Below are 27,592 nucleotides of genomic sequence, written 5' to 3' on the forward strand. Positions count from 1 at the left end.
TCCGTTAATGCTTAGAATGACCAACATAGGGCAAAAATACTGTAAGTATTACATGTTATCATGAATGGGCCTGTTTCTACGTGCTCACAGCACGGATATAAAACCATAACACCTTGTTGGAGCTTTTTGCAGGTGTTTTAATTGCGGGCTTTCTAGGCGGAATAGGTGTGTCCTACTTCGTGCATGAATGAGCTGCCTCTTTTTGTCTGCTTTTATATCTTTAGAACAGAAAAGAGAAATGTTCATGTCTCACGTAAGGATTGTGGAGGATGGGCAACATTTTTCAAAAAGTGCACTTTTCCTCTAAGAATGAGGGTTTTTAGGTGGGAATATTAACTTTGCTTGACTTATTACACTTTAACGGCAATTAATACATTTATGAGTGTTTTTAGGTCAGGGTATGACTTTTTACACGTAAATGGTGATTATTAAGTCAGATACTGCGGCTTGCTTCTTTTCACACTTCAACAGCACTTTGCAGCTTCTTTTTGCACTTTAATGGCAAAGTTATGAATGACTTAGATCGGAATATCAACATTGGTTGGGTTCTTTTTACACTTTAACAGCAATGAATTACTGTCTTCAGGTTGGAATCTGAACAGTGCTTGACTTCTTTTTACACTTGAACGGCATTTAACAAGCTTATGAATGAGCGTTTTTTGGTCAGAATATTAATGGTTTGCTTCTTTTTACACTTTAATGGTAATTACTGTTTATGAATGAGTGTTTTTAGGTTAGGATATGAACATTGGTTGACTTCTTTTTGCGCTTCAATGACAATTAACAAGGTTATGCATTATTGTTTTTAGGCCGGAACAACAACATTGGAACACTTTTTTTCCGCCTTAAAAGCAGTGACGATTATCGAGTGAGATGCACGTTTTGTGTTCCCATTTTACTCATAACAGTGGTTCTTCTTTTCTTTTTACACCTTAATGGAGATGAAGCATTTGATATAGTGGTTTCAAGTCAGGATATCAACATTGGTTTGCTTCTTTTTACACTCTAAAGGCAATCACAGTTATAAAGTCAGATGTGGGTTTTGTGCAACTCACTTCTTTTCACACTTGAACAGCATTTACCAAGGTTGTGAATGAGGATTTCAAGGTTTGCCCTTTAACAGAAAAAAAGAACGAGTGTTTTTATGTTGTTAGCAGTGGTCCACTTCTTTTTACACTTCGACGTTCGACCCTGAATCTTGTCATCAGAGGCAGCGTGCGTTATCGTTTCTACACGCTACCATTACAACTTTTTATACACTTGAAGCGGTGAAGAAATGAGGACGAGGTCGGCGGCGATTCATAAAAGAAGCAAGGTTTAATTTACAGTTTTACTAAATGTACATTTGTTTTGTTTTAAAAAGTATCCTTATACACAATAAATACAATACAAAATTAATCTGTAATACTATACTTCAAATTCTCTTGCGGTCTTTTTGTACATTATTATTGTTCCTTTTCTTTTCTTTTCTTTTCCTTCTGCGTTTCCATGCTTGTGCTGCGTTGGACTTGTCCGCCAGGCTTAAATAATACAAACAAAACACACACACAAGGGAGGGAGGGGTCATGTAGTGATGAGCCTGACATGCCCCCTGCTGACCGAAAGCAATCATGACAGTTTGCAAAATAAAAACTGTTTGACTGTAACTGCTAAAAGATGGTCGCCGGAGGAGTTTTCATGTAATTATGGATGCTTCTGCACTTTCAGTTTTACACGCTTGTACTCTGCAGTGTCGGCATTTGAACACAATCCCTAGTTTGTGCGACAATGACTGACTGCTTTGCGGACGCTGAAACAGCATTTAAATGTGGAATGTGGTCAAAGGAGGAGGTCACATGACAAAAGGTGAACAAAGAGACACAAGCCGGCTGGACAAGACAACAAACATGACTGCTCAATTCCACAGACACACACGTCACATCTTGGCAGAGTAACAGTTCACAGTGCCAACCCCCCCCCCCCGGTCACCCCACTCCCACCCGCCTGCACAGAGCGTGTCTCTCGGGTGCCCCACCCCCCGTCAGTCCATTTCGGGGTTGGGGGGGGGCTGTTATCTGCTCTGAGTCTGCGGCACCAGGCTGCCATTGTGACCGCGGCCGCTGACCTGAGGGTGCTGGGCCAGCGAGGACGACGAGGAAGCGGTGGAGGACGAGGGCGGCCCCCCCGAGCGCGGGTTTTGGTGCGTCCGGCCGTTGCCGCCCTTGTGGTGGTGGCCGCGCAGCGCGGGCTCCTGTTGCAGGTTGAGGATGCTGTCGATGGCGCACTGCAGGTGCTCGTTGAGGGAGTCGTCGGGGGGGCTGCCGCTGGAGAAGCTGGCGTTGTCCATGTCGGGGGAGTCCGACTTGCAGCGCTTGGAGGGGAGCAACGAGTCCCGCGTGAACTCGGGGGAAGGGGGCCCGGGCGCATGCTGGTCCATTCGGAAGGTCCCAGCTTGCCGCTGTTTGTGTTTGCCGCTCGTCCTCTTGTACTTGGCGAAATCAACGTCCTGCTCCGAGCGTTCCTCCCCCCTGCCTTTCACGCCCTCCCTGTCCAGGTGATGCGGGAGGTGGTGGTGGTGCGAGCCTTTCAGGCCGCGGTTGAAGACCTCGTCCACGCCGTCCAAGCCCCGCACCGACCCCCCCACATGGCCCGAGCCCCCATCCCGGCCTCTCTTCTCCACCTTCACACTGGCTATGACTGTCCGCTCCGTGGGGGAGAGCTCGTGAGAGGCGGGGGACAGTGACGGCGTGGGGTAGGACACCGTGTCGTCCCCGCCGCCTGGGACGCCTGGCCTGACTCTGGGACTTACGTTTTCCCGGTAGGTTTTTCTGAGGGGGAGGCGGCAGGTGGTCTGCGAGGGTGCGGCGGTGGAGGCAGGGTTGTGTTTGACCCCGCCCACTTCGTGGTGATCCAAAGTGCCGTTCATTTGTGTGGAAGGCGTGGCGGGCGGGGCTCTCGGGGGCGGGTTGGACTGGGTGATCGCCGTGGCGACCGACGAGGGGGCAGTGGAGAAAACCGGCGACTGGGCTCTGATAACACTGGGGGGCGGCGTGGATACGGGGTGGGATTTGGGGGTCTCGGGGTGAGATGCGGACTGTGGGGTGTGCACGGGGTCTAAGGCTGTGTTGTGGACCACCTTGCTGAAGCCAGTCTGATCTTGTTTGATCTTCAGCTTCAAGCCGATCCTTCTGCGCGCCTCGTAGGTCTTGATGGGCGGCTTGCTGGTCCTCTGCGGCAGTGCATCGTCATCGTCGGCCATTTGGGACTTGGAGGAGGAAGAGGAGAACAACGATGATGATGATGAAGATGATGATGATGCTGCTGCTGCTGCTGCTGCTGCCGCAGGAGGGCGAGGGTAGGAGGAGCTCTGACCGACAGGTTCGGGCCCCGGCCTGCTCACCGCCGGCGGAGGAGGGGGGCAGCTGCTCGACCACGACACCGAGGCGCCGCCCCCCCCTTGCTTTATCACCAGTTTTGTTGGGGGGAAGGAGGCCATAGGAGGGGGGGTGGCCACATTGGCGACAGGAGCGGGGGCTGGTGATGGGGTCGGGCTCGGGGTCTGGGTCGGAGGTGGAGGTTTTGGAAAAGGAATGGAAGGAGCGGGAGGCGCGGGTTCTGGGGGCGGAGCAGGAGCCGGGGGCGGGGCCACAGCAGCTGGAGGCGGGGCCACGCTGGAGGTGGGCTCGGGTGGAGGTGACTTCTGTTGGGAAGAAGCTAAACTCTCCAACAGGCGCGCGTTTGCCACAAACTCCTCTGCAAACACAAACCGTGATTCATTAGTCTCCAAATCCAAACACATCATCAACTTAAGGGTGCGTTCAAACGCTCCTTTTTGGTCCGGTTAAAACAAACCCGAGTCTGTTTGCTCTGCTAGTGTGACAGATGCCAGCTGGTGAGGCCGTGCGACCGTACGTTGTGTACACCGCCTTAAGAGCCTTCAGAGCTTTCAGCTCATTGGCTGCCGTTGCTCTACTCAACTCTCAATCAGTGCTGATGTGTGATCGGCGGTTCAAGCCCAGTGTGTGCGGATGACCGCTGTTACACGAGTACACTCTGGTGGTCCACTAAACCCAAGACTGGACCACAGGACTTCACACGTTTGGCTTAACTGAGAGCATTGTTTGCTCTGCTGACAAAATACCAGACAGCACTAAAGTATCTTTTTACTATTTTGGGTCCAAGTGTGAACGCACCCTTAAAGGTGGAGCCATACCTGGTCTTTCTTTGGCCAGAATCCTGTCCTGGCTGATAGCGAGTTTTTCCTCCTGGATGAACATGCGGTCGATCATCACCATCTCCGCCGAGGGCCCGAGTCTCTGCTGTAGCGTCCAAAGGGCAAGCGACATCAATTCAGCACGACTTCCGGACGACAGGACGGCGGGATTGTGCTTTAGGGGACTCACCTTTGACTCGGTGAAGAGCAGGTGGCGATATTTATCCAGCATGGCTTGCGTCCTCTTCAGCAGCTGGCAGGAGACGTTCTCAAATTCATCATCCACTGTGCACAGGAGAATTGTTCACAATTGTGGTGAGGAGGGGTGTGTGTGTGTGTGTGTGTGTGTGTGTTTTTGCTACCTCTCTGGTAGTCTTGAGAGGAGTTGGCAGTTCCCTGGTAGAGATGGTAAGGCAGCAGTCTGTGCAGCGTGTCCTCAAACGAGTAGAAAGGAGCGCTGTAGTTGGGGTGAAGCACCGAGCCTTGATGTTTCCTCAGCTGCTCCAACATCCTGCAGAGGGGCGGCGGGGGGCAGGAGGGGGGCGAGAGAAGCGTTACACACCAAAATGCAGCGTGAAGAAAACCTGAGGTATACGTGGGTCACACACCTGGCTTCTTTGCTGGGCTCTGTGCTGAAAGGCATATTCATTGTTGTCTGCAAAGAGGAGGTCAGACAAGAAGTTAGCCATGCTGCCGCCAGGCAACTACTTCTTGTTTATACTTTTACCTGAGGTTGAAGTGGAGCGGGGGGCTGTGGAGCAGGCATTTGGGTGACGTTGGCGCCTAACACGTGTATCTGCATGCCGCCTTTGCCCAGAGTCACCCCCCCCACTGAGCTGATCACTCCGGGCTTTGGCTGAATCTGAGGAGGACGTAAGGAAAAGAGGTTAGCAATAAAATAAATGGTGTTATCGGGATTTGGCGTCCACATAAAAAGATGGCCCACCTGTGCAGGCTGAGTAAGGCTCGCAGGAGCGATAGTTTGATTCACCTTGGCTCCAGCTGGTCCCTGGACTCCTGAGACTACCTGTAAGTCACTTGAGGCTACATACAAGACAAAGTGTGAGCGAGGGCTTGAAGGCGGCATGTGCGCGGCGAGGGCATCGCCGAGGCTCACCTGTAGCAGCACTCGTGATGAGCACTGACGTGGGCTGCAGGGCCGGGGCCAGCTGAGCAGGTGTGATGGCGCTGGCCGATGAGGTGATCGCCGTTTTGTCCGCAGGCACATCTTGTTGGCCGCCAAACTGACTGTTGGCCGGAGGCAGGACCTGAACAGGCTGCTTGACCTGCAGCAGGATGCTCTGCTGGATCTTGAAGCACATCAGGACAACACGGCACTCAGTCTACATCTGGAAGGTTTGTGAAACTTCTTTTGCTCTCCTTCAACTTAACGTGTGATGCAGGTACCTGGTGAAGCTTCTCCAGCAACTGCTTCTGCTGCAGGGACGGCTGGCTGATGGCCGACAGCGTCTGGATCTGCGACCCCAACAGCTGCAGGTGCTGCTGCTGATCCGCCGTCAGGCTGTGGACGGGAAGCTGGGCTTTTAACACGGCGGAGGCCAAAGTGCTGACGGGAGGCGCGGCAAACTGGTGCTGAGCAGGCGGGGGCTTGGGCGACTGCGACACGGGGGGCTGCTCGGGCGGCTGGTAGGGCGCCGGCTGGGAGGCAGGCCGCGGCTGAGGCAGGAGCTGAACTTGGATCTGAGCCTGTTGGGGCTGGCCCGGAGCCACTTGGGGTTGCGGCGACTCGGCCACTTGGTTGTGGACTATGAAGAGTGGAGGGTGGGAGGAGGGTGTGCACGAGCGGGACGACGTTTGTGACGCCGGCTGAGGCTGCGAGGGAGGACGTGACTGCTGATGGTGCGGCGACTGGATCTGCTGGCTCAGGGTCAGTGGGGACTGGGAGGGTTGGGGGCTGTCGGACACCGGGGGCCCCGCCGTGTGGCTGGTCAGGACCGGCGTGGGGGACATGCTCTGGATCTTCAGGGGTTGCTGGTGCCCAGTGGAGGGTACCTGAGGACGTGGAAATCAACATTAAAACAAGCTAGTTTGGATCCAGTGATGACACAGGAAAACATGAAGACAAGGGGAAGACACGTGGTAGAGAACTACAGACTTGGGGGCTGGGCCACATGACTGTATCACTTCTACAGTGCTAAATTACACTCACTGTCCACAACATTAAGTACATCTGCAAGCCAATAAGATCCAATGCAAGAACAAAGAATCCAAACTGAACAGGACTGCCATCGCCTCATTTGCATAATTGGCCATAACACAAAACTCAGGTAAAACAGCCTTTTGGTGTAGGTCATTTGTGAGCTCATGTTTTTAAAGCTTATTTCACAACAGAACATGAAGTTACTGAATACCAAGCATGCCTTGCGGGCACTTCGTAAATAAGAGCTAAAGTACCGCCGATTATTAATCCAAAAATTACGCATAGTCAAAATAATTTTATGATTTTTTTTGCCTAAATTAAGCATTTTCAAGCATAAAAACAGCTGAATGCAGTAATAAACAAATATAAAGACAGAATACACATTTAAAGACGTTGTGATGTGCAGTATTCTACACTGGTCACTAGGTGTCAGTAATGTTTCATTGATGAGACAAAAGCCACTGCAGGAAGTACTGTACAGAAACTAGGAAGTAGAAACTCTCCCGATGCCAACATGTGTGAGTCTAGCTATGTCATATTTTCCTCTTAATATGTCTACTATATTGGGTAATAAGAGTGGAAAGGTGACTATAAGGGTGTTATTTCATGTCTAGAGGGCTCTAATAATGTTAAAACTCGTATTTAGAAAGTCATAAACAGGTTTTCTATGCCCTAAGTACGAAAATACTCTGTGGAAATTCACTCATCACGGTCAGGTCTGGAACTGATTAACCTCGATAAACGAGGGATTACTGTAATTTGATTGTGAGCAAAGCTGAGCGGATATTGCCAAATCTTAAAAAAAAATAACAGGTCACGTCAAATCCTTCTATGGCAGTACAAATTTAATCGTGGCAGGCCAGCACAAATAAATGATTGCATGGGAAACCCTGAGGTTTCTTTAGAGCAGAACAAGACAATGCGAAGTCGAATAATAATAATAATAATAATAATAATAATAATAATAATAATAATAATAATAAACAGTGTGATTTCATTAAAACATAAGTATCCAGCCCTGAAAAATCTATTTCACCATCTCAGTTCTAAGCAAGAAAATCGTGATTCGCATTTTTTGAAGAATTGTGCAGCCCTAAAACTGAACGTCAACACCTTTGTAAAGGAAGAATTTATGACGCGGTTGCTGTATCGGACGGCATCATGTTGTTGTACAGGTGAAGGTAATGTTGTGGTCGGTAACATAGTTTGTTACAGAACATTTACAGAAATAGTCTTCATTATGGCCCAGAACTAGATGTACATGTACGTGTGTACACACACACACACACACACACACACACACACACACACACACACACACGTGGATGAAAAAAACTAAACAAAGAGCAAACAAGTGGAAAAGCTGGAAAAGCCCAACGATTGCATCATCTCAAGAGATCAAAATGATCTTTTTAAGCCTTCAGCGTGATTGTAATGGTGGAGTACGGGAAGCTCTGACAACTTGTGGTTTGGGTCTCTTTCAGGGGTCTGACTCCAGGTTGTGAGGGACACTTGACTTGCTTTCACGCAGCTTGGGGATTGATTGATTGATTAGTCATTAACAATAATGAAGATGAGTTGGCCAAATTGGACTGTCGTTAGTAAAGAAATGTTGACATTTGACAAGGCTTTTATACTGTATTGTGATATATAATTTTAAAGCATCCAATTGTTGTAAAATTAAAGCCATTTGACAGATGAATTGATTCCAATCATGCTCTCACACACACCAAAGCATTGTTAGAAACACACAGAAGCTGCAAGCCGGTTAGTCTTTCTTTGCACAGCAGCGACATGGAAGCACACACTACAAAATACACACTAGTACCACAGCTAAGGGGAAAGGGAACTCCACTAAGGTTGTAGTGGCGACAGGAGCAGCGGCAGCAAGTGGGTGGGGCTTAACGTAGAGGGCGTTTCTACCTGCTTTACCGAGTGGGAGTGGCCAGGGGAGGGGCTCTGACCCACCAATGAGTCACTTAATAGGCTGTCATGGACAGCGGGGGCTGGAGTTGTGATGTCGGTGCTGCTGACGATTACAGATGCCGGGACCCCTACGGTGGGGGCGGAATGGTTCTCTGTTTGGTGGTGCTGCTCCCCCGGCTAATAGGAGCACGTTTAACATTTCAGGGTGAGGGAGGAGAGAAGGAAGGGGGTTGGATGAAAAGGGGGGGGGAGTAGAATGGTGAGCCAGAGAGGTCAAACCAGGATGTACCACTCTGCCACAATGTTAACGCTACACATTTTAGCAGAGCACGCAAAGATGACAACACTGACCTGCTGCAAGAACATCTGCAGAGACTCCTGGCTCAGGATCATGCTGGAGCCCTGGTTGGTGAACAGAAGCCTCCCAGGACTGTGCTGAGCCTGCGGGGGGACCAGCCCGACTGCCGTCACTGGCGAAGACGTGGACATGGACGGAGTGGAGGAAGCCACTGTGGTGACCACACAGGGAGCCTGCTGCATGGCAAGGATGGAGGACTGCGCCACATGCTGCTGGGCAGGCTGAGCGGCCTGGTCTGTGGCGCTTCCCAGCACCGTCACACACTCCCCGGGCTGTCCTTGAACCATGGTGGCCGCCATGGTGGCTGCGCCGCTGCTGCTGCTGCTACTGCTGCTGCTGCTGCTGCTGCTGCTGGGGACACCGCCCGGCTGGGTTTGCAGGGCTGGCTGAAGGCTGACTGCAGGACTCAAGCCCTCCACCTGGCCCAGCATAGTCAGGGAGTTCTGAATGGGCATTCCCTGTATGACTGTCGGGGCATGTCCTGAGACTGTGTGGGTCTGGCCTGTCTGAGCCAAAGACACGGGCATCTGAAAGAGGGTGGGCGTGCCCATCTGGCCAGGTTGGAGCTGAATGGGCCCGGACAGGATGTGGGCGGCCCCAGGATGACCCTGGGACGTCAACACTTGACCCAGGTTGATGTTCTGATTTGCAGTTAAAATCTGGTTTGCAATGAGCTGCCCACCAGGACCCTGACTTGTGATGATGTGTCCCCCGGGGTGTTGGGTCAGGATCTGCCCACCTGCCTGCAACTGTGGCAGGAGGAACTGGTGGTTCTGACCTTGTAGAACCGTCTGAGAGGGAATAACGATGCTGCCTGATTGGTTTAACAAGTGGACACTGAGGGGTTTGCCAGACGGTTGCGCGGCTTGCTGCTTGAACAGGGTTTGCTGGAACTGAGGGGTTTGTGTCGTTTGAGTGCTGAGTACAACATTTGAGCCTGGTTTTCCAGTCAGGAAAGTTACATTCTGAGCCGCAGAAACTGGAATTTGCTGCAGCCCAAGAGCCTTGGTGGCATCGTTTTGCAGGTTTTGGGGTGGCGGCTGTGGCTGTTGCTGTTGCTGCTGTTGCTGTTGTTGTGGTTGCTGCTGCTTGAAGAGTTTGGGCTGGATGGCTCCCCCCTGAGGGGGTTTAGGCTGAATGGGTGTTGGTGTGCGCTGAATAATCACATTCTGCATGATCTGGCCTTGGGTTTGAGATTGGGCTGCAATTCCTGAACTCAGGGGGGTCCCTCCAAAGCCCACAAGTCCAGCAGGAGCGGTCATGGTGCCGCTACTGTTCGTACTACTAACGACTGCAGCCGGTCCATTTAAAGCTGGAGATCCCAAAGTGGTTTTGTTGCTTTGGATGAGAAGTCCACCGCCTGAAGCCCCGAGCCCCGTCTGAGTAGGAGCCCCCGATACCTCTGGCCCAGACTGATGCAGCTGGTAGCCGCCCATGGCTTTGGCCAAGATGGGCTGCCCAGACTGATTGATAGTCATGACTGTGGGCTGACCCACAACCTGAATCTGTCCGATCCCCAAATGTCCAGACTGACTCCCGTTGGGAAGCGTTTGAAGACTTGAAATTGGTTGAAGTGTCACATTTCCGAGGCCCACCGGCTGCATAAAGGGCTGAACGCTGATGGCCTTGTTCATGACCTGTGGTTGGAGCTGGAGGCCTTGCTGAGCCAGCACGGACCCCAACATGTCGGCCGTGGCGTTTGGGGGCGTCGCAGTGGCACTCGGGGCCGACCCGGGAAAGATTGCCGCTGCCCCCCCGACGCCAATGCCTACACCGACGGCGGCACCCCCGGCTCCCGAGAGGCTGGCGTCGGGCAGCGTCTGGACCACCTGCGTGAGGCCTGGGATTCCAAAGGAGCCCAGGTCCAGCTCGGCCTCGGCTTCTTGTAAACTCTGCTCTGTGATGTTGGCCTCGGCCAAGCTCTGCTGGAGGATGTCGCACGGCTCGTGGTTTGCCCCGATGCCGTTGCTGCCGCCTTCCCCGTCAGGGGATCCTCCCAGGATGTCATCATCCTCCAGGAAGTCCAGGTCAACACTGACTCTAGGCAGGCCTGCAGCCTCATTGGCCGAGAGCTGGACTGTCGGCTGGACCTCTGGAACATGGCCCTGGAAGGGAAAGTTAAAAGATATCAGAAGAGGGGAGTTAAAAAAAAAAAAAAAAAAATTAAAATATACAGGGCGAGAGTCAGCAACTATTGTGATGAATGGCATCCTTAGCTTTCACGCTCAGATGTCCAAGTATGCCCACTTTTAACATGTTCTAATAATTAAAGTCGTCACAACTGTTGTTATTGTTGGACAATAACCTTGTTGGCATACTCAATACGCAAATCTTAATGCACACATGAAAACCCCACAAACATCACAGCAAAAATCAAAGCTTGTAGGTGTTAGTGGAAGGGGGAGGGAGGGGGGCAAGGTATCTGGACATGCATGCTCCACAGACAGATAGAAAACAGGGGGGAAGGGCATTGGGGGATTTTACTCACCCCGGTGGTAGAGAAGAACGAGCTGGAGGGGTCACCCGAACCATCCAAAAGGTCGTCAGTGTCCAACTACAGACACACCCACCCAGGACAGGACAGACAGAACCCCCGAGGACCCCCAAAACCAGCAGACAAAAGCCACCAGTACAGGGAAACAGAACATCGGAGGAGGAGGAGGGAGGTGGGGGTGGGCCAGGAAAAGGACAAACATAGAAAAGAGAACCAAGATCATAAGGAACCAGCCAAAAGATTAGGGAAAGAGAGGCAAAACAATGGGATTTGCAAGACTCGGGAGGCGTTAGTGTCTCATTTGGTGAGTAGCCCCAAATACAAACAAGGGAAAGGACAGGAAACCATAAATAGTGCATTCGAAAAGCAAACAGTCACAAAAGAGTAAGCAAAAAGAGAGGCAGCTGCAGGGCGCATCAAAGTATAGCCTGGCCTGAGCTGACTTACCCTGACCTGGAGTAAATGCTCCATTTACTGTGGCTTTTCCACTGCACGGTGCCGGCTTGGCTCACACACATTTACTTCTCCCCTGGTGGCCACGTTAAGGAGCTGCATTTTATCCAAGAGGAGACTGAGGGCAGCCAAGGGGAGACGGTGGCGCCTTCAGAGCTAAGACGCAGCAGCGGGGGAAGCCAACAGGAACGTGTGTTTATTTACTGGGATTGCTGTGTGGAGCCAAGTAGCTACCATGTGGTGGAAAAAGGGTAGAAGACTACAACGATGCCTGAGAAGGCCTCACAGGAGGCGACACCAAAGGAAATGCAAAAAGCCAAGTTGCGCTTGTTTAATTTCCAAGTCTACCAAAAGCTTGCCTCGTCACCGACAACATCGGATGACGGCTTCATCAATTCGTTGTTGTACTCACATGGGTCTCAGATCCATGAAGAAAGTCATTTAGAGCTTCTGGGTCACTGTGGGTGGAGGAAAATAAACAAACTGTGAGATATGTCCGAGTTATAGTCGCATCCAAACTGTCATCCGTGACTTACCAAATCACATCTAGAAGGCACCTGCCGTCTTCATCATCCATGACAACTGGCAAGGACGACAATGACAAAGATGAGTCCCGCTCCATCCCATCGTTCACTTATTAGCCATTATTATTTTCATAGCCTGGCGTGGCTTAACAGAGGGTCATAGGCAATGCATTACCAATTTACCACTGGGGGTAAAGGAAAACCAAGAGCTGTTCATTAGCGCCACAATTAAATACAACCTTTTACACAGGCATTAACTGAATCTGGCTACACTTGAAATGTTGGCAAGGGAAATAAACTAATGACACAATAACTGAAAAAACTCATTTTGCTGGCCCCTATACTGTACAGTATATTGCAGTGTGCAAGCGTGTCTGTTTTTCTCGTTCACTCTGTGCACTGGTTTCAGCACCTTGCCGCGTTTGTGCCTTAAAACAACAGCATGAACAGAGTGAGCACCGTCGTCAGCCATACAGTCTCTTTGTCTCGGTGGGTGGAGGCTGGTAGCATACAAACAGAGTGCAGAAGACTGTAACGTAGTAGAAATTCAATTAGTAGATTGCAATATATTGCCATGTATTTTTTATATTTTTTTCCATTGTACTTTTTAAAAAGTAATGCTAAAATCTCAACCCGTCTCGTAGATGCAATCTCGTATATTGTATCGAGCGCCTCGTGACACCCCTAGATAGCCATCACGCTTGTGCATGGAATTTTTCTTTAAATGCTAAAAAAATAAAGTTTGATATTTAAAGACAAATCTTACGTTATCAGTGCCAACATTTCAGCTTGTTCTCGTTACATTATGCATTTTCGCTCTATTTTTCCTTGTGATGTATTTCATTTCTACACTGTACCACTGGTCTGCAAATGATCCTCAGGCAGCACTTTGGGTACCACTGGTTTGCTGTACATATTTCAACAGGAAGATGAAGTGTGCCACCTTCTTAGCACTATTGCTAGTCAAAGGCTGGGCTGCACGCTTGCGGGGGTAATGCACGCTCTCCAGGGTTGTGGAGGTGCCTTGCATGTCCGGACCTCTGCGCTCATCACCGCTTGTATTTGATTACTGAGTAAATTCATGACGCAACAAACACTTCCTGTTCTTCACTTTCAATGCGTACCGCGTGGGAATCAGGAGCGCAGCTACAATGCATACTGCCACCTCAGAGGTATCGCCAAAGCCATTTATGGTGGACCAAGTGTACTGGTTGCGGGCCACCGCAAATAGATAAATGTATGGGAAAAACTGTAATATGACAAGAATACATGTGTCAGTGTAAAAACAAACAGTCCCATTGTCTCTCTAGACAACTGCCATACATCATTAAGTGGGAAAAATCCCTAAATATTTGTTTACAAACACTTTTACTTCGATGCACAACAAAAGTGTTTATGGCGCACTTACTTCTTTCTCAGGATCCCGACAAACAGATATTTCAACTTTATCCCCATAATTCTACAACGTCGCATTTGTTATTAGTTGTTTCAGCGTCATTTTACATGTTCGGCAGGTGAAACTGGACTACTCCTAAGTGGAGCTGCACAATTCTGCCAAGAAAGTGAATTTTCTTGCTTAGAATTTACTCTTTGGTACGATTTTTTCCCCTCACACACCATGCTCAGCGCCCTGTGCTTATGTCCTACAGATATCACAGGTTTTTAAAAACTGTTATTAGCATTATTATTAGGGTTGTCCGATAACATCGGCCACCGATAATTATCAGCCCGATATTGACATAAAAATGTGATATCGGCCAACATCGGTATCGTTTTTTTTTCCCCCTACATTGAAAGCCGATAGAGAGTCTTTACCATCAACATCGCAGAATTGCAACATCAACAACATTGAAACATGTAGTTAATACTGTGCCGCTCACAAACAAGCCTGGGAGGAAGAATTAACTATTTATTTAGCAAGCAGAGTAATGACAGAGCTCACAACAAACTTACCAGCTCCATAGAAATCACGGGGGTTATCATTCCACATATCATTCTTACTAACGGTGTTTTTAAAGAAAGAGATAAAGAAAAACATCACACAGTAACGTAATAGGGAGATAACAACAGACAAGACACTACCAACAAATAATGCTGAATAATCAACTGTATGTGCGCCCTAAACGTGTAACTTAGTAGCCATTTACAACAACAGTACAGCAAAGCACGCTGGGAAACAGGAAGTGCTGTTGTCAAAACCATACGCGTAGACACAGCATCGAGCGCTGAGCCTTACGTCAACGTCGCCGCCATATTGGATGTGGCAAGGCTGCGCTGTAAGTGAATGCAAATAAATGTACTTACTTTTAGAAAGTGCCTTTCTACACAGAAATTTAAGTTAACGCCTCTCGATTATACATTCACACACGCAATGACATGCTTGGGAAACAGTTCTGCACCAAAAACAATGTATTTGATCTACCTTTACCCTTTTAAGTAAAAATATATTTAATCTGTCCAAAAATAACCTAAATCAAGGCACAAGAAACACAAATGTATTCTTACATAAAATATGTAATCCATTAATTATCCACTCAAAGATGGGTGGAGTAGCCAACAAAACAATTGTACTCATTTAAGAGTATTGTTACTTTTACAACAATTTTACTCAAGAAAAAGATATGTGATGTTACACATCTCGGTATCGGTTGATGTCGGAATCGGAAATTGAGAGTTGGACAATATCGGCATACCGGTAATCAGCAAAAAAGCCTAAATCGGACACCCTAATTATTATTATTAGACTCTGCATTGTCTTGTTCTACTTTAAGTATCTGCCGTTGTTCATAGCCCCGGAAGGACCGTTGACTTCCTTAATCGAAATTAACAGAAAGACTGAAAATAATTTGCCAAGTCAAAAAATGGCATTCTTGTTCAGTCGACAGAACATTCATGCACGTAAAAAATTACAGTCAATTAATTAACGCTATCGCTGACAAATGCTGTCAGCAGTTGTAACCAAGTGGAGCCAACTCGCCCTGGCCAGCAAGGCTCGTTGGCGGAGAGGGGTTGGAGAGAGGGGAGTAACTGTTGGCTCTGCGAGTGAAACTTTTAAAAATCAACATCATCGAGAAAGTAGACTTAGATTGCGATTCTTTGGGAGTTTTTGTGCAGCCCTGACTGCTATGTCAGAAAGTCAGAGTGATGATAACCTAAGTGTACATTAAAAAACTGTTAGTTTACACTTGACATAAGCGTTTACCATTGTAGCACTAAAAAAAGCATCTTCAACGCGATGTGTTTGTCTTATGTGAAGCTCCATGGAGGCAAAGTTTGCAGCACGTCATCCAAGCAGTGGAAGGTGAAAGACAAACTGAAAACGCGCGGTTTTCACGCAACCTGGGGGAGGTTTTAACTGCGGTCTCTCCGTGGCGCCTTAGGACGTCTCTGGCAGTGAGCACACACAAACACCTTAAGACGGCCACACAAGACACAGTGGCGGCGGGGTGACAACGTTTGCACACTCGCCGCTCTACAAAGGCAGCGGATCGTAGCCATTAGCAGCGCCACTGCGCATTATATGAATGGAGACGCTACATGCTAGCTAGCGTTTCCCCCAAACAGCTACACCTACCAAACAACACTATCCGCCTTGTTCCGCTTGAAATAACAATCACAGGAGCGACTGAAAGCGGCGATACGATAAACAAAACCACCAACCTTCAGCTGTAACGCCATGGTTGTGTTACATCTGGGCTCAATTTTGGCTAGCCAAGCTAGTTAGCCTGGCTAGCCTGTTATGCTATCAACAATATACAGACGTATCGCTAGCTTGAGCCTTTGACATTCAAAACAAACCGCCATGAGAGGCGTTTTTAAAAGCCCTGCTGCCCCGCCACGCTGCACTCAGCCCAGGCTGGCCTCGCTGCTGGCGTGAAAGTGGAGGAGACCAAATGCGCAGCGAGCCATCTATGTCCCCTTGCGAGCAAAATATGAGTTAATGTTGGAATACTCTTGGATGAGGGGGTATGCTTGGGAATTCGCTGGCAAAACGAGCCCATTCGGCGGCGTTGCGCTTCGATGGCGCCGGCCGTGCACTCGGCAACGCCGGTGCAGCGGTGGAATAATGCAGCTTAGTTGCAGTTATTGGCATTAATAGACAAATTGCTACATTGTAACAAACTCACCCGAGACGATAGAGGTGCAGGCAGCGCGGGGTCTCCAGGACAGCCTCGCACGGGCTGCTGCACAGGACCCAACTACAGGCAGGAAGCTTAGGTGACTTCCGCTTTGCCTGATGGAAAAATGCACTCCGTCCACTCCACTGATCCACTCTTACCTTCCGAACGAATTAATTTCCCCCAGGATCGTAGGATATAATTATACTGACAAGTTATACATTTATTTCGAGAAGAAAACCCACATCATTTTCTTGCTAACAAAATTGCAATACATGTATACTGTACAGTGGGTCCAAACACAAAAATTAACTACTAAACTAAAAATGCACAAACACCAAACAAATGCTTCAGTATATTACATTAACTACATTGCTTAATAGCACACATGCTCCTGCATGTTGAGATTAATAATTTATTAGTTATTGTTAATAGGTTGCTTCAATCAGTGGAAATAAAGGGGAGAAGAAATAATACAACGCTTTAGCAGTTGTAGGGAATATAGAGAGGACAGGATGAAGGAGGATATCAAAGGGAGTGGACAACAAAATAATCATTAATAACACAGAAAATAATCATAAAATATCTCAAAGGGTGCGTTTACACTTGTAATCCGGTACTCTGGTGCGGACCAAAAATTAAAAAATATATACTTGGTGCTCACTTTAGTGTGGTCTGGTTTGTATGCAAACTTGTATTTTGTCAGCAGACCAAATCATGCTCAGTTCATCATATGCATAGAAGTCATGTCTTGAATGGACGGCATATGGGATGTCTTCTTTGAAAATGTGCATTTTTATTCGCCAAAAACACGCCTTCATAAATATGTGATAATACAGGTCAACTTACATGTACCACTCTTAAAAAGGCCAACAATTTTCACATTGTTTATGCCTGTATACTTTAACGACAATGTTGTTTTTGGTCAAGTGTTGACATTTCGCACTTTGGTCAGCAGTCCTTGAACGCACCGTATATGTGTGCTGTGACTCTGATTCCATCATGATCATCTGTTCGTTTTACATAATGATAACAACATAATATGTAATATGTCTGGAACACATTTATTGCAACGCACACTAACACAACTCTTATTTATGCATTATATATCTTATTTTCTCTGATTATTTGTACTATATTGGGTAATAGGAGTGTAAAGGCGACTATATGGGTGTTATTTCATGTCTAGAGGGCTCTAATAATGGTAAATGCTGTATTTAGAAGGTTGTGAACAGATTTTCTATGTCTTAACTACAGAAAAATTTCCTTTACAAATAAAGAATCCTACTCTGCAGAAATTAACTTATCACGATCGAGTCTGGAACCAAATAATCGTGATAAGCGAGGGATTATTGTACTCACTGATTTTCATTCACTTCTAGGCGTGGAACCTAACTCTTGCCGATTTCAGACCGATTTGTCTGATTTTAACTCAGCTCAGCAGTTCACAATTAATATTTATCTAAAAACATGACAAAAACTTTTACATAAAATACATCTACTCGCTTGAGATGTCCATTTCACATCCTCAGTCAACCATTGTGGGCGTAGCTTGGCTTGTCAATCAGCTTTGCGCCGATCAACCAATCAGAGGACGGAAAAATGCTGACCTTTTGTAGGCCAGCTGTGAGGCAAATTTGAAATATGATTGGTTAAAGGAACAGCTCTATTGCTAGCAGTGTTTAAGTGACATGGGCCAGCACCCCTGATTGTGAAGGCCCTGGGCAGATTAGAGTGACCTGGTAACACATAGAATCTGAAATGTGATTGGACAACACACGTACTGGAAGCGAGTGCCGCAAAGAGACACACTACTAAATGGATATAGTAGACTGTCGGGAATATATCAATACAATTTCATGGAACAAAAACTAGAATTAAAGTTGTAAATGTAGGTCAGTGCTTCTGATTGCGTTTAAGCCAGCAGAGAAGGCTTTGCCGGCCTTGCCTGCACACCACTGATCAATACCAGAGGCGTGTCTGTAGTTCTAGTTTATGTTTGTTTTTACAAAAATTTGTGTTTTTTGTTGTGTCTGTAGGCGTGTCTGTAGTTCTAGTTTATGTTTGTTTTTACAAAGATTTGTGTTTTTTGTTGTGTTGTTCAAAATGTTTGTACGTATTTATAGATTTTTGATTTATATATTGTGATATTAGGGCCGCACTGTGTTGGCTGAATCTCCGTTGGGCATCTCTTTGCGGAGTTTGCATGTTCTCCCCGTGCATGCGTGGGTTTTCTCTGGGTACTCCGGTTTCCTCCCACATTCCAAAAACATGCATGTTAGGTTAATTGGTGACTCTATGTGAGAGTGAATGGTTGTTTGTCTATATGTGCCCTGCGATTGGCTGATGACCAGTCCAGGGTGTACCCTGCCTCTTGCCCGAAGTCAGCTGGGATAGGCTCTAGCATACCCTCGTGAGGATAAGCGGCATAGCAGATGGATGGATATTGTTATATTATTGTACAAACTCAGGGAATACTGTATGTTATTGGATACAGGAGCGCTTTTGCTCAAACAATTGGATGTAATACAAGGTAATACCTGTATTATTTTGATGATATTGTTACATTTTCTTGCATCGTTGTATTTATATATTGTTTGATTCATAAATTGTTCACAAGTAAGTGTGCTAATACAAACACACTTTTTGTTTGCCTAAAATCATTAAAGGGTATTGAAAAATGTCCAAGTGACAAGTATCGCTGTTGGTATCTGTATCGGTGTTACTGTTTCTTTACGCCTGGTTGTATTTTACGTTCAGTGTGTTTGGCGTTTGTTGGCAAAGAAGTTTCCAAACCGCCAGTGAACGGACTAGGCAGCGCTTCCGGCGTACCCGTGTCACGTGACAGGGGAGCTGCTGACGAGTGTCAAATCAACCGCTGCTGCTTCTAGCTGCTTAAACAGCTCACCAAGTTTTTGTTGACTTTCGTCTTTTGTCACTCCCCTCCCAAATCACACACTCGACACCGAAATGGACAACAGCGGCAAGGAGAAAGAAGCCACGGCTCTGATGGCCGAGGCGGAAAAGAAGTTAAAATCCTCTCAGTCGTTTTTTGGAGCTCTTTTCGGGTGAGTGTCGCATTGTAAGCTAAGTGCCGTCATGCTAGCTGAGGGCCAACTAGTCGGAAGGTACTGTAGCTAGCCAGACTTGACAACATCAACTGACGGAAGACGGAATAAAAACACGAATAATCAGTCTCACAGAGAATTTTGATGTGTGTTGAGCGTTGTCAATGTTGTCGAAAAGAGAATTAAAAATGCGTTGAAGCATAAACATAGCATGATCATAAACAGCATACTGGTACCGTTCTTGCTGTCAGGTTGCTTGTGTTTTAACTGGCAGCTCTGTTGTACTGTGTGAAAGACAATTTAAATATGCAATGCATGATTTAGTTAAGCTGGGAAGTACAGGATGCACTGTACCTCACATTGCGCCACCTACTGGAGAAGGAAGGTTGTTTACAATACAATTGAGCGTCACCTTTGTCTTATATTGCAAATGTTCAACTAAATCGTATGCACTGAAGAAATAGCAGTGTACCCTGCAACGCACTGTAATGGTAGTTTTTCCAGTGATATATCGTATTTGTCCATTAGTCCAGTCGTAAAGAAAAATCTTTGTTACTTTATGTTGACCACAGGGGTTCCTCTAAGCAGGAAGAGGCCTGCGACATGTACGTGAGGGCCGCCAACATGTTCAAGATGGCCAAGAACTGGTGTGGTGAGAAGCTGTTGTTTTTTGTTTTTTTTAATGTTGAGACGGTTGCACAAGGTTTGGTGATGCTCTTTGACTCTTTTAACGTGAAACGTTTTTCAGAATACCTGGCAGTATTGTTAGTATCAGTAGTGATAAAATATATTTTCCAGTAATCCCTCATCTCATCACAGCCGCAGGAAACGCCTTCTCCCTGGCCGCCCGCCTCCACCTGCAGATGCAGAGCAAACATGACGCAGCGATGAACTTCATCGACGCTGGGAACGCCTTCAAGAAAGCAGATCCACAAGGTCAGAGATGTGTGCATTTAACAAGACATTTATTATTGTATAAACACACAGCATCATGCTTAGAACACACAATCTTTACCGTATGTTTTGTCTCCACAGAGGCCATCAACTGTCTAAACCGAGCTATTGAGATATACACAGATATGGTGAGTTTCTTTTTATTATTTGTTCTTTTTTATTTCCTACTTATATCATGTCACTGCCCGTATCGTATTGAGCTTGTCTTTTTTTTTTTTTTTTTTTTGTGATCGCAGGGCCGCTTCACCATCGCGGCCAAACATCACATCACCATCGCTGAGATCTACGAGACAGAGATGGTAGACATCGACAAGGTGAGCTGCTGCCTCATCATTGTTTCTCCTATTATATTAACTCATTCAGTCCCAGCCGTTTTTCAAAGGACAACCCCTTCAGTACCGGCCATTTGACACCATTTTGACTGATCATTCAGGGCAAACAGAATATTGTGTTCTATGGCTATAGAAACTTGGAACCTAGCAAAATAAAGATGAGACTCCCATCTTTCATCAGAAAAAAAAGTTTATTTCTATCTTTTTCCGTTCTTTATTAATCAGCAGTAGAACATAGGTACGTTTCAGGAAAATATCAGTTCACAACTAGAAAAGGAACAAAACCATCTTTGTATGAAGAGATACATTTCAAGCATAACTTTCACTTTGACACAAATATTTTTTGCTTTTGTGACAGCTCAAATATTTAAACAACTATAAACTTTATAAACTTTAAACAATACAAAAAGAGTTGTTTTACATCAAAATCACAATTTATTTACAAGTACAACACCATGAACTATTTACACTTTTCACATTTGGAACTGAACTATTACAACCTGTAACCTTGTGCACGCTACACTCCTCCGCGCTGTCTCACTTCCTCCTTCCTGTCATATGTGATTCTTCCATGAACATGATCCCTGCTGAGCTCTCATCAAATGCAATTTTGCCACCTTGTTGCTGTTTTTATGGCTTAAAAGTGCTCTGAAATGCTAATGCATTAGTGGAGAGTTGCGTCATCACCCCTTTTTGCCTCTTATGCAAAAAAACGTAAAAGACGTATAAATACGTTGTTGGGATCAGGCGTTTGGGATTATAAATACGTCTTTGGTATTGACTGAGTTGAAAGTCCCGTGTGAGGCTTTCTATCCTGTAAATCAGGGTGCTCATAAGTCACTTTTGCATGATAAAGGACCTGTTTCAAGCATGAAAATGTCTTCTCCTGGCAGGCCATCGCTCACTATGAACAAGCAGCAGATTATTACAAAGGGGAAGAATCCACCAGGTGAGTAGTCCATGAAAACCTCATCGTATTTCGTAACATTCCTTTTCTTCATTCCTGATCTTAGAACTGCTTGACTTTTCAGTTCAGCCAACAAGTGCCTTCTGAAGGTGGCCACCTACGCCGCTCAGCTGGAGCAGTACCCCAAAGCCATCGAGATCTACGAGCAGGTCGGGCATGAATAGGGATGGAAATAATCGGTTCCAAGGTCAAACTGTGGCTGTCCTAAAGGCTGGCGCATTTCAAAATGCTATAGTCTTACTGACTACAGTCGTCCCTCGTTTATTGGGTAATTTGTTCCAGACACGACTGTTGTAAGTGCATTTCAATATTAATAAATTGAATAGTTTTGTAGTTAGAGCATAGAAAACCTGTTTATGACTCTTTACTTCGATTTTTACCATTCTTAGAGCCCTGTAGACATGAACTAACACCTTTACACTCCTTTTATTCATTGCTCAACTGTAATGCGTAGGCAACGGGATCACTGCAGAGACACGAAACAGCCGCCGGCTTCAACATAGCATGCTACCTATCCTATTAGTTATCCTCCAATTTATTATAAACTTAAGAAAAGCTTTCCAATGGAGTGGGGAAGAAGGTCAAAGTAAGCAGCCAAACACTTATCACTTCCACACAGAATGGGAGGAGAACTTCTTTCCACTATATGTCGGACATGCCACGGCTGGCTACATGCAGTGTGAAGGTAATGTAATGTCATGTCATGTCAGAGTCTACAGTATATTATGTCTTATTTTCTCTTATTATATCTACTATTTTGGGTAATAGGAGTGTAAAGGTGACTATAGGGGTGTTATTTCATGTCCAGAGGGCTCTAATAATGTTAAAAACCGCATTAAGAAGGTCATAAACATGTTTTCTATGTTCTAACTATGAAAATATTCTATTTAAAAATAAGGAATCCTACTTAGTGGGAATTCACTTATCACGGTCGGGTCTGGAACTAATTATTTGTTTCTTCGCGCCTTTGTCTCTTAACACTCCCTTGTTGAATCTGAAATAAGAGGTTTTGTGCAACTTTTAGAGGCGTGCAATGTTTTTCCAGAGCACGCCGGTGGAATTCCAAATTGTACAACATTCCACTGTAACGCAAGTGTTGTGCTTTTGAAGGTGGGCACTCATGCGATGGACAGCACGCTGCTGAAGTACAGTGCCAAGGACCACTTCTTCAAGGCGGCTCTGTGTCATTTCTGTGTAGACATGCTGAACGCAAAAGTGAGTCCCAGCAGCGCATATGTCAGCTTCAGTGATAGTTCTAATAATATGAATGAATTCTCTCACCACCTAGCTGGCTGTGGAAAAGTACGAAGAAATGTTCCCGGCCTTTTCAGACTCTCGAGAGTGCAAACTGTTGAAGGTAGGTTCTGTCTGTCTGTCCGTCTGTCTTTGGAGGTGGCCTCAACTTTCTTTACACCGCGGTAGCAATCAAAACTTACAACGAGCTACGGCTCCCCCTCAGCACTCATACAGCCCCTGCCGGCCATTTACCCAATAATGGCTACGTATCAGCGGTACACTGACTCCTCTAAAGTATATCCACGTTTACGTTTCCCTTGGCAAGAAAGAATAAAATGTGAGAGAAGGTCTTCTGTGGAGAGATGGAGCTTGTTTTGGTGTCGTTAACTTGACTTTTACGTGTCTTTAGGAGGCCAAAGTCTTCTGTCCTTGCCGTCTCCCCGCACCGGAAGCGGTGATGACATTTCACGCTTGCATCATTGTAACATTGTGATAGGAATACCCGGCATTTTCCGCCGTTTACACAGAATAGCAATGCCAAGCATAACATTCCGGTAATCGCATACCCCTTTTAGACGGCATCCCGCCATAAGTTAATGCAGATGCATGCAGGACAACTGTCATTTTTTTTAACCTTTTGTTCGTGTTCTAAATAAATGGCGCCATATAAATGGAAGCATCTCAGATAGCGTTAGAACAGAGGTTCTCAAATGCTCTCAACCTGGGACCTGCATTTTCCAATTGTCATTAAGTCGCAACCCACTTTTATTTCAATTTTTTATTGTATTAGTTTTTACACTTTTATTTAAGTCATTTAAATTTATTTTAAATAATTTTTTACACTTTGCTTTAAATTATTTTTATTTGTATTATTTGTTACACTTTTATTTCAGTCATTTTAAATTTTTTTTATTTTTTATGCATTTATCAAAGCCATTTTTAATTTTTTTTTACTTAAGTCATTAATATATTTATTTATTATTATTATTTTTTATGCTTTTATTGGCCATTTTTAAATCATTTATTTGTTTATGCCTTCATTTGATATTTATTTATATTTTGTAAACTTTTATTTAAGTCAAAGCAAGCAAATGCATTTGTTTTTGTTTTTTTAAATCACCTGTCCTCTTTTGAAACATTTAATGTTTTTTTTGTCAAGGAAATGAGGAAGAACTGCATGCAAAGAAATAATGCATTAAGTAAAATTAAATATCAAAACGACCACAAAATCAAATAAGTCACTTATAACTGTGTAGTGTACATATACCAAGCAGGAAGATGACTAAAGTATTGCTCAATTTTACTTTAAAATAAGTCAAACTACAAAATGAATGTCTGCAATCCACCCAGAATGGATCCGTGACTCACTTTTGGGTCCCGAGCCACCAGTTGAGAACCACTGCATTAGAACACAGGCTGGCGAGGACGGCACCGGTGTGTAAGGCAGTGTTCTGCACAGGTCTGCAATCGGTTTGTGGTGCCGGGTTGCTCGATGACGGCCTTAGTTTAATTTGCATAATTGACCATGACGCAAAACTCCGGCCAAAGTGGGGATTTTTAAAAACAGTGATTGCGTGTGGAGCTTTTTGGTTTGTGTCACAAGAATTGTGCGGCATTATCACGTTTTTAAACCTTTTTTAATAGCAGAACATGAACTTGTTGACTTGGGTGTGTTTGGTTGTAACGACGAGCTACACAGACAGTCCCATCATAATGTTTTGGTGAGCAAGCAAACCGGTAGCGCCTGATGAACACATGGGAAACGATATAAAGATATTCTACAATGCCGGAACAAGACGTGTAACACTCAATAGGCCCTCCACTCCACTCCACTTGTCCTCACAGGTGTTTTATACGCTGCTCTGCGTCTCGCATGGCTGAGTTCTGTGTAAAAGGCACGGGGTGGACAAATGTCAGATCAGCTGTTACATTTCTGACGTGACTATCTTGCAGGATGTCATATTTCTTTGCTGTTTCTATTCCACCAGAAACTTCTAGACGCGTATGAAGAACAGAATGTGGACGCCTACACTGACTCGGTGAGTGCACATTTTCTGTTACCTTGTTTTGTTCTAGAGAAGAGGGGTTTCCAAACTCCAGGCCCGGGGGCCATCTGTGGCCCGCAAGTTGCCTTTTTAATGGAGATGGGCGGATCGACCCAAATGTCAGTATTATAGACATCAGGGCAGCAGCGATATCGCATGCATACTAGTGTGTTGACATGGATATTTTTCAGTTCTGTTCTGTTCATTTTCATAAAAATCTGTGTTATTGTTGACTTGTTCAAATATACAGTCACCCTTCGCAATATCGCAGTTCGATTATCGCTCCCTCCCCTTTTTTCAGAAATGAATTAATAAATGATTGCTGTTTTGTGGTAGACTATGGTCTATTATTAGTCAAAATATATAGGAATACAAGTGATATGTAGTATTCTGGTCACTAGGCGGCAGTAATGACATAAAATATTGAGACGTTAGCTTACCACCGCTTGAAGTCAGCCAAAGCATGTTTGACATGATGGAGTGAAATGTTCTCCTCCCATCCCGTGTGGAAGTGGTAAGTGTTTGGCTTCTCAAGTGTAGAAGAAATAAATTCGAAGCTAACTGCTTAGCACTTTAGCTTGTTACCTCGCTAGATTGCTAGCTAGTGGCCATCTAGGGAGTACAATAATCCCTCGTTTATCACGGCGAATTGGTTCCAGACCTGACTGTGATTAGTGAATTTCTTCAAAGTATGATTTCTTATTTATAAATAAATATTTTTGTAGTTAGACCATAGGAAACCTGTCTGCACCCTTCCAAATAAGTTTTTTCTGGTGTGTAAAAAGAACTGTTTAGAATGTAGAATGGAAGTTTTTTGTTGTTGTTGTTGTTTGTTTTTTTTACATTATTAGAGCCCTGTAGACATAAAATAACAACCCTATAGTCACCTTTACCCTCCTGGGGCGGACAGGAAGTGACTTCGGGGGATTCAGTGTTGAGTTTTAGCTTGCCGTGGGTTACAGCTGCAACAGTAGCCCGTGTTAGGTGTTATTGTGCCTGTTGCGAGACCATTCAAACCTGCAATAAAAGACTGTTGTTCCGGTGATCAAGTCTGGTGCTTGTGTGTCTCACTGAACAGTTCAGTAACATTACTGACACCTAGTGACCAGTATACAATACTACATATCATCACGATGTCTTTGAATGCATCTTCTGAATGCCTCGTATTCGTATTTTACTTCATTTAGCCATTTTTATGCTTATTGAGGCAAAAAATACATAAAAATATGCTTAAATATGTGTATTTTTTGATTAGCAATAGGCCGTATTCATGTTGGAACAGCATGATTTGTTAATATATTTTTGAAAAACCATAATAGAGTAAAGTGCTGATACTGTATCAGTATTGTTGCATCATTATATGTCCTATTGTATGTTATATCATTGTATTATTAAAAAAAGTATATAAAAAGTCACAAAATCATGCAACAATTTTGAAAACGTCCAAGCAAAAAATATTGGTAGTGGAATCCGTGATACCGGCCCTATCTTTCCTTAGTATCGCCATTTTTTTCATAGGACTGCAATCTATATGTGTTGTTGAGTTGCAGGGAGAGCTACATTATCGGCTAATTTGCATAATCTGCCGCGACTAATTGGCTCGCCTAGGGAAAAGCCGTACAGTCGATACTGACTATACCTAATGAATGGGCATCAATGTATTTTTCTGTGTGTTAAGAAGCAGAGTAATGATACCATCTACTGTACAGGGTTGGAACGACAAGCTACACAGATAGTCCCATTATAATGAGTGATAAAAATGACTATATGGGAAACACTGTATCAGATCGATTCCAAAATTTCCACGATCGCCTAACGCTACTTTTTAGTGGCCCGCAGCATATTCTGAAGGTACAGCGTACAAGGAACACTGACAAACTATCTACAGCTCAGATGTAGGTGGGTTTGTGCCTTTCATGTTCTCTAACCGTTTGGCACGTGTGGACACCCCCCCCACCCCGTAGACTAAAGGTGTGCCTGTCACTCAGGTAAAGGAGTACGACACCATCTCGCGATTGGACCAGTGGCTGACCACCATGCTCCTGCGCATCAAGAAGACCATACAGGAGGATGAGAGCGACCTGCGCTGATTTCCCTCCACATTCGCGACCTGCACCATGTTTTTTTTTTTTCTTTTGTTGCCTTGAGTCTCTCGCTCACATCTTTATTAACTTTAATTATTATTATTATTTAGCCCTTGTTTGCTCCCGTTCACACGGTCTGCAGTATTTGACTCTCCTGGTGTGAGCGCTATCCTCAAATCATGTTGTCAGTCGTCCCGCTCCGCGTCTTCTTACCCTTCTTGTTGGGAAACGGACGAGAGACGAAAGACAGTTCCAGTTCAGTTCCTGACGGATGGTTACTGCCCGGTGCCATTGTCTGATAATTCACTAGGACTTCATCTCAGCTGCTGAGCTCCTCAAGACGTCTATTCCTCACATTTGCAAAAGGACTCTTCTTTGCTTTTATCCCGAATATTTGCATGAGAGCTGTAAAGTAGCGCTTTTCCACTCTTTACTTCCTTTCAAAGTTGTGTTTTTTTGTGCGTGCGTGTGCCTCATTTGTGTCCTCCTTTTTTCCCGTTTTAACCCAGCAGGCTTTTGTCATCTCGACAAAAATAAGACCTGCGCAGGATGCAATACATTATGAATAATATTCCTCCTGAAAAAGCTTTATTGATCTCCAACACTGTGCTAATAACGAACCCTTAATAGTCGATGATGTTATGTAGAATAAATGGTCATGGTGAGAAGGTGGGGCGTCG

General features: G+C 45.5%; 2 protein-coding genes across 6 annotated transcripts; one reads left to right on the forward strand and one right to left on the reverse strand.

Annotated features, from left to right (window-relative positions):
• Positions 1-128: 128 nt before the first annotated feature.
• On the reverse strand, positions 129-16,275 carry bicra (BRD4 interacting chromatin remodeling complex associated protein). Of its 5 annotated transcripts, none has more exons than XM_054794556.1 (15): positions 16,236-16,268; positions 12,121-12,166; positions 11,997-12,042; positions 11,126-11,191; positions 8,631-10,742; positions 8,277-8,456; positions 5,600-6,205; positions 5,310-5,502; positions 5,139-5,236; positions 4,920-5,054; positions 4,801-4,847; positions 4,555-4,703; positions 4,383-4,477; positions 4,193-4,298; positions 129-3,732 (listed from the first exon to the last, which is right to left on the reverse strand). In XM_054794556.1, the coding sequence occupies exons 2-15, from the start codon at positions 12,159-12,161 to the stop codon at positions 2,051-2,053; spliced, it is 5,556 nt and encodes a 1,851-aa protein (XP_054650531.1). In that variant the 5' UTR covers positions 12,162-12,166; positions 16,236-16,268; the 3' UTR covers positions 129-2,050. The 5 variants fall into 5 exon arrangements, with proteins under 5 accessions (XP_054650531.1, XP_054650532.1, XP_054650530.1 ...); XM_054794557.1 differs by lacking the exon at positions 16,236-16,268 and adding an exon at positions 15,311-16,225 and having other exon boundaries at positions 8,286-8,456; XM_054794555.1 differs by lacking the exon at positions 16,236-16,268 and adding an exon at positions 15,311-16,225.
• Positions 16,276-19,072: 2,797 nt separating this feature from the next.
• napab (N-ethylmaleimide-sensitive factor attachment protein, alpha b) lies at positions 19,073-27,584 on the forward strand. The gene is made up of 11 exons (XM_054794624.1): positions 19,073-19,294; positions 19,867-19,946; positions 20,114-20,230; positions 20,330-20,376; positions 20,485-20,562; positions 21,474-21,529; positions 21,612-21,696; positions 22,658-22,762; positions 22,836-22,904; positions 24,772-24,822; positions 26,817-27,584. The coding sequence occupies exons 1-11, from the start codon at positions 19,197-19,199 to the stop codon at positions 26,916-26,918; spliced, it is 888 nt and encodes a 295-aa protein (XP_054650599.1). The 5' UTR covers positions 19,073-19,196; the 3' UTR covers positions 26,919-27,584.
• Positions 27,585-27,592: the final 8 nt, after the last annotated feature.

This window comes from Dunckerocampus dactyliophorus, chromosome 12 (assembly GCF_027744805.1).
Source record: "Dunckerocampus dactyliophorus isolate RoL2022-P2 chromosome 12, RoL_Ddac_1.1, whole genome shotgun sequence".
NCBI classification, from domain to species: Eukaryota; Metazoa; Chordata; class Actinopteri; order Syngnathiformes; family Syngnathidae; genus Dunckerocampus; species Dunckerocampus dactyliophorus.

Excerpts from the sequence above, each read along its gene's own strand:
- bicra (XM_054794556.1), bottom strand. The coding sequence starts at position 12,161 with ATGGATGATGAAGACGGCAGGTGCCTTCTAGATGTGATTTG. Across the intron at positions 10,743-11,125 it reads CGTTCTTCTCTACCACCGGG|GGCCATGTTCCAGAGGTCCA; the intron begins GTGAGTAAAATC and ends TTTCCCTTCCAG. Across the intron at positions 4,848-4,919 it reads CCGCTCCACTTCAACCTCAG|ACAACAATGAATATGCCTTT; the intron begins GTAAAAGTATAA and ends TCCTCTTTGCAG.
- napab (XM_054794624.1), top strand. The coding sequence starts at position 19,197 with ATGGACAACAGCGGCAAGGAGAAAGAAGCCACGGCTCTGATGGCCGAG. Across the intron at positions 19,947-20,113 it reads GATGGCCAAGAACTGGTGTG|CCGCAGGAAACGCCTTCTCC; the intron begins GTGAGAAGCTGT and ends ATCTCATCACAG. Across the intron at positions 22,905-24,771 it reads GAGAGTGCAAACTGTTGAAG|AAACTTCTAGACGCGTATGA; the intron begins GTAGGTTCTGTC and ends CTATTCCACCAG.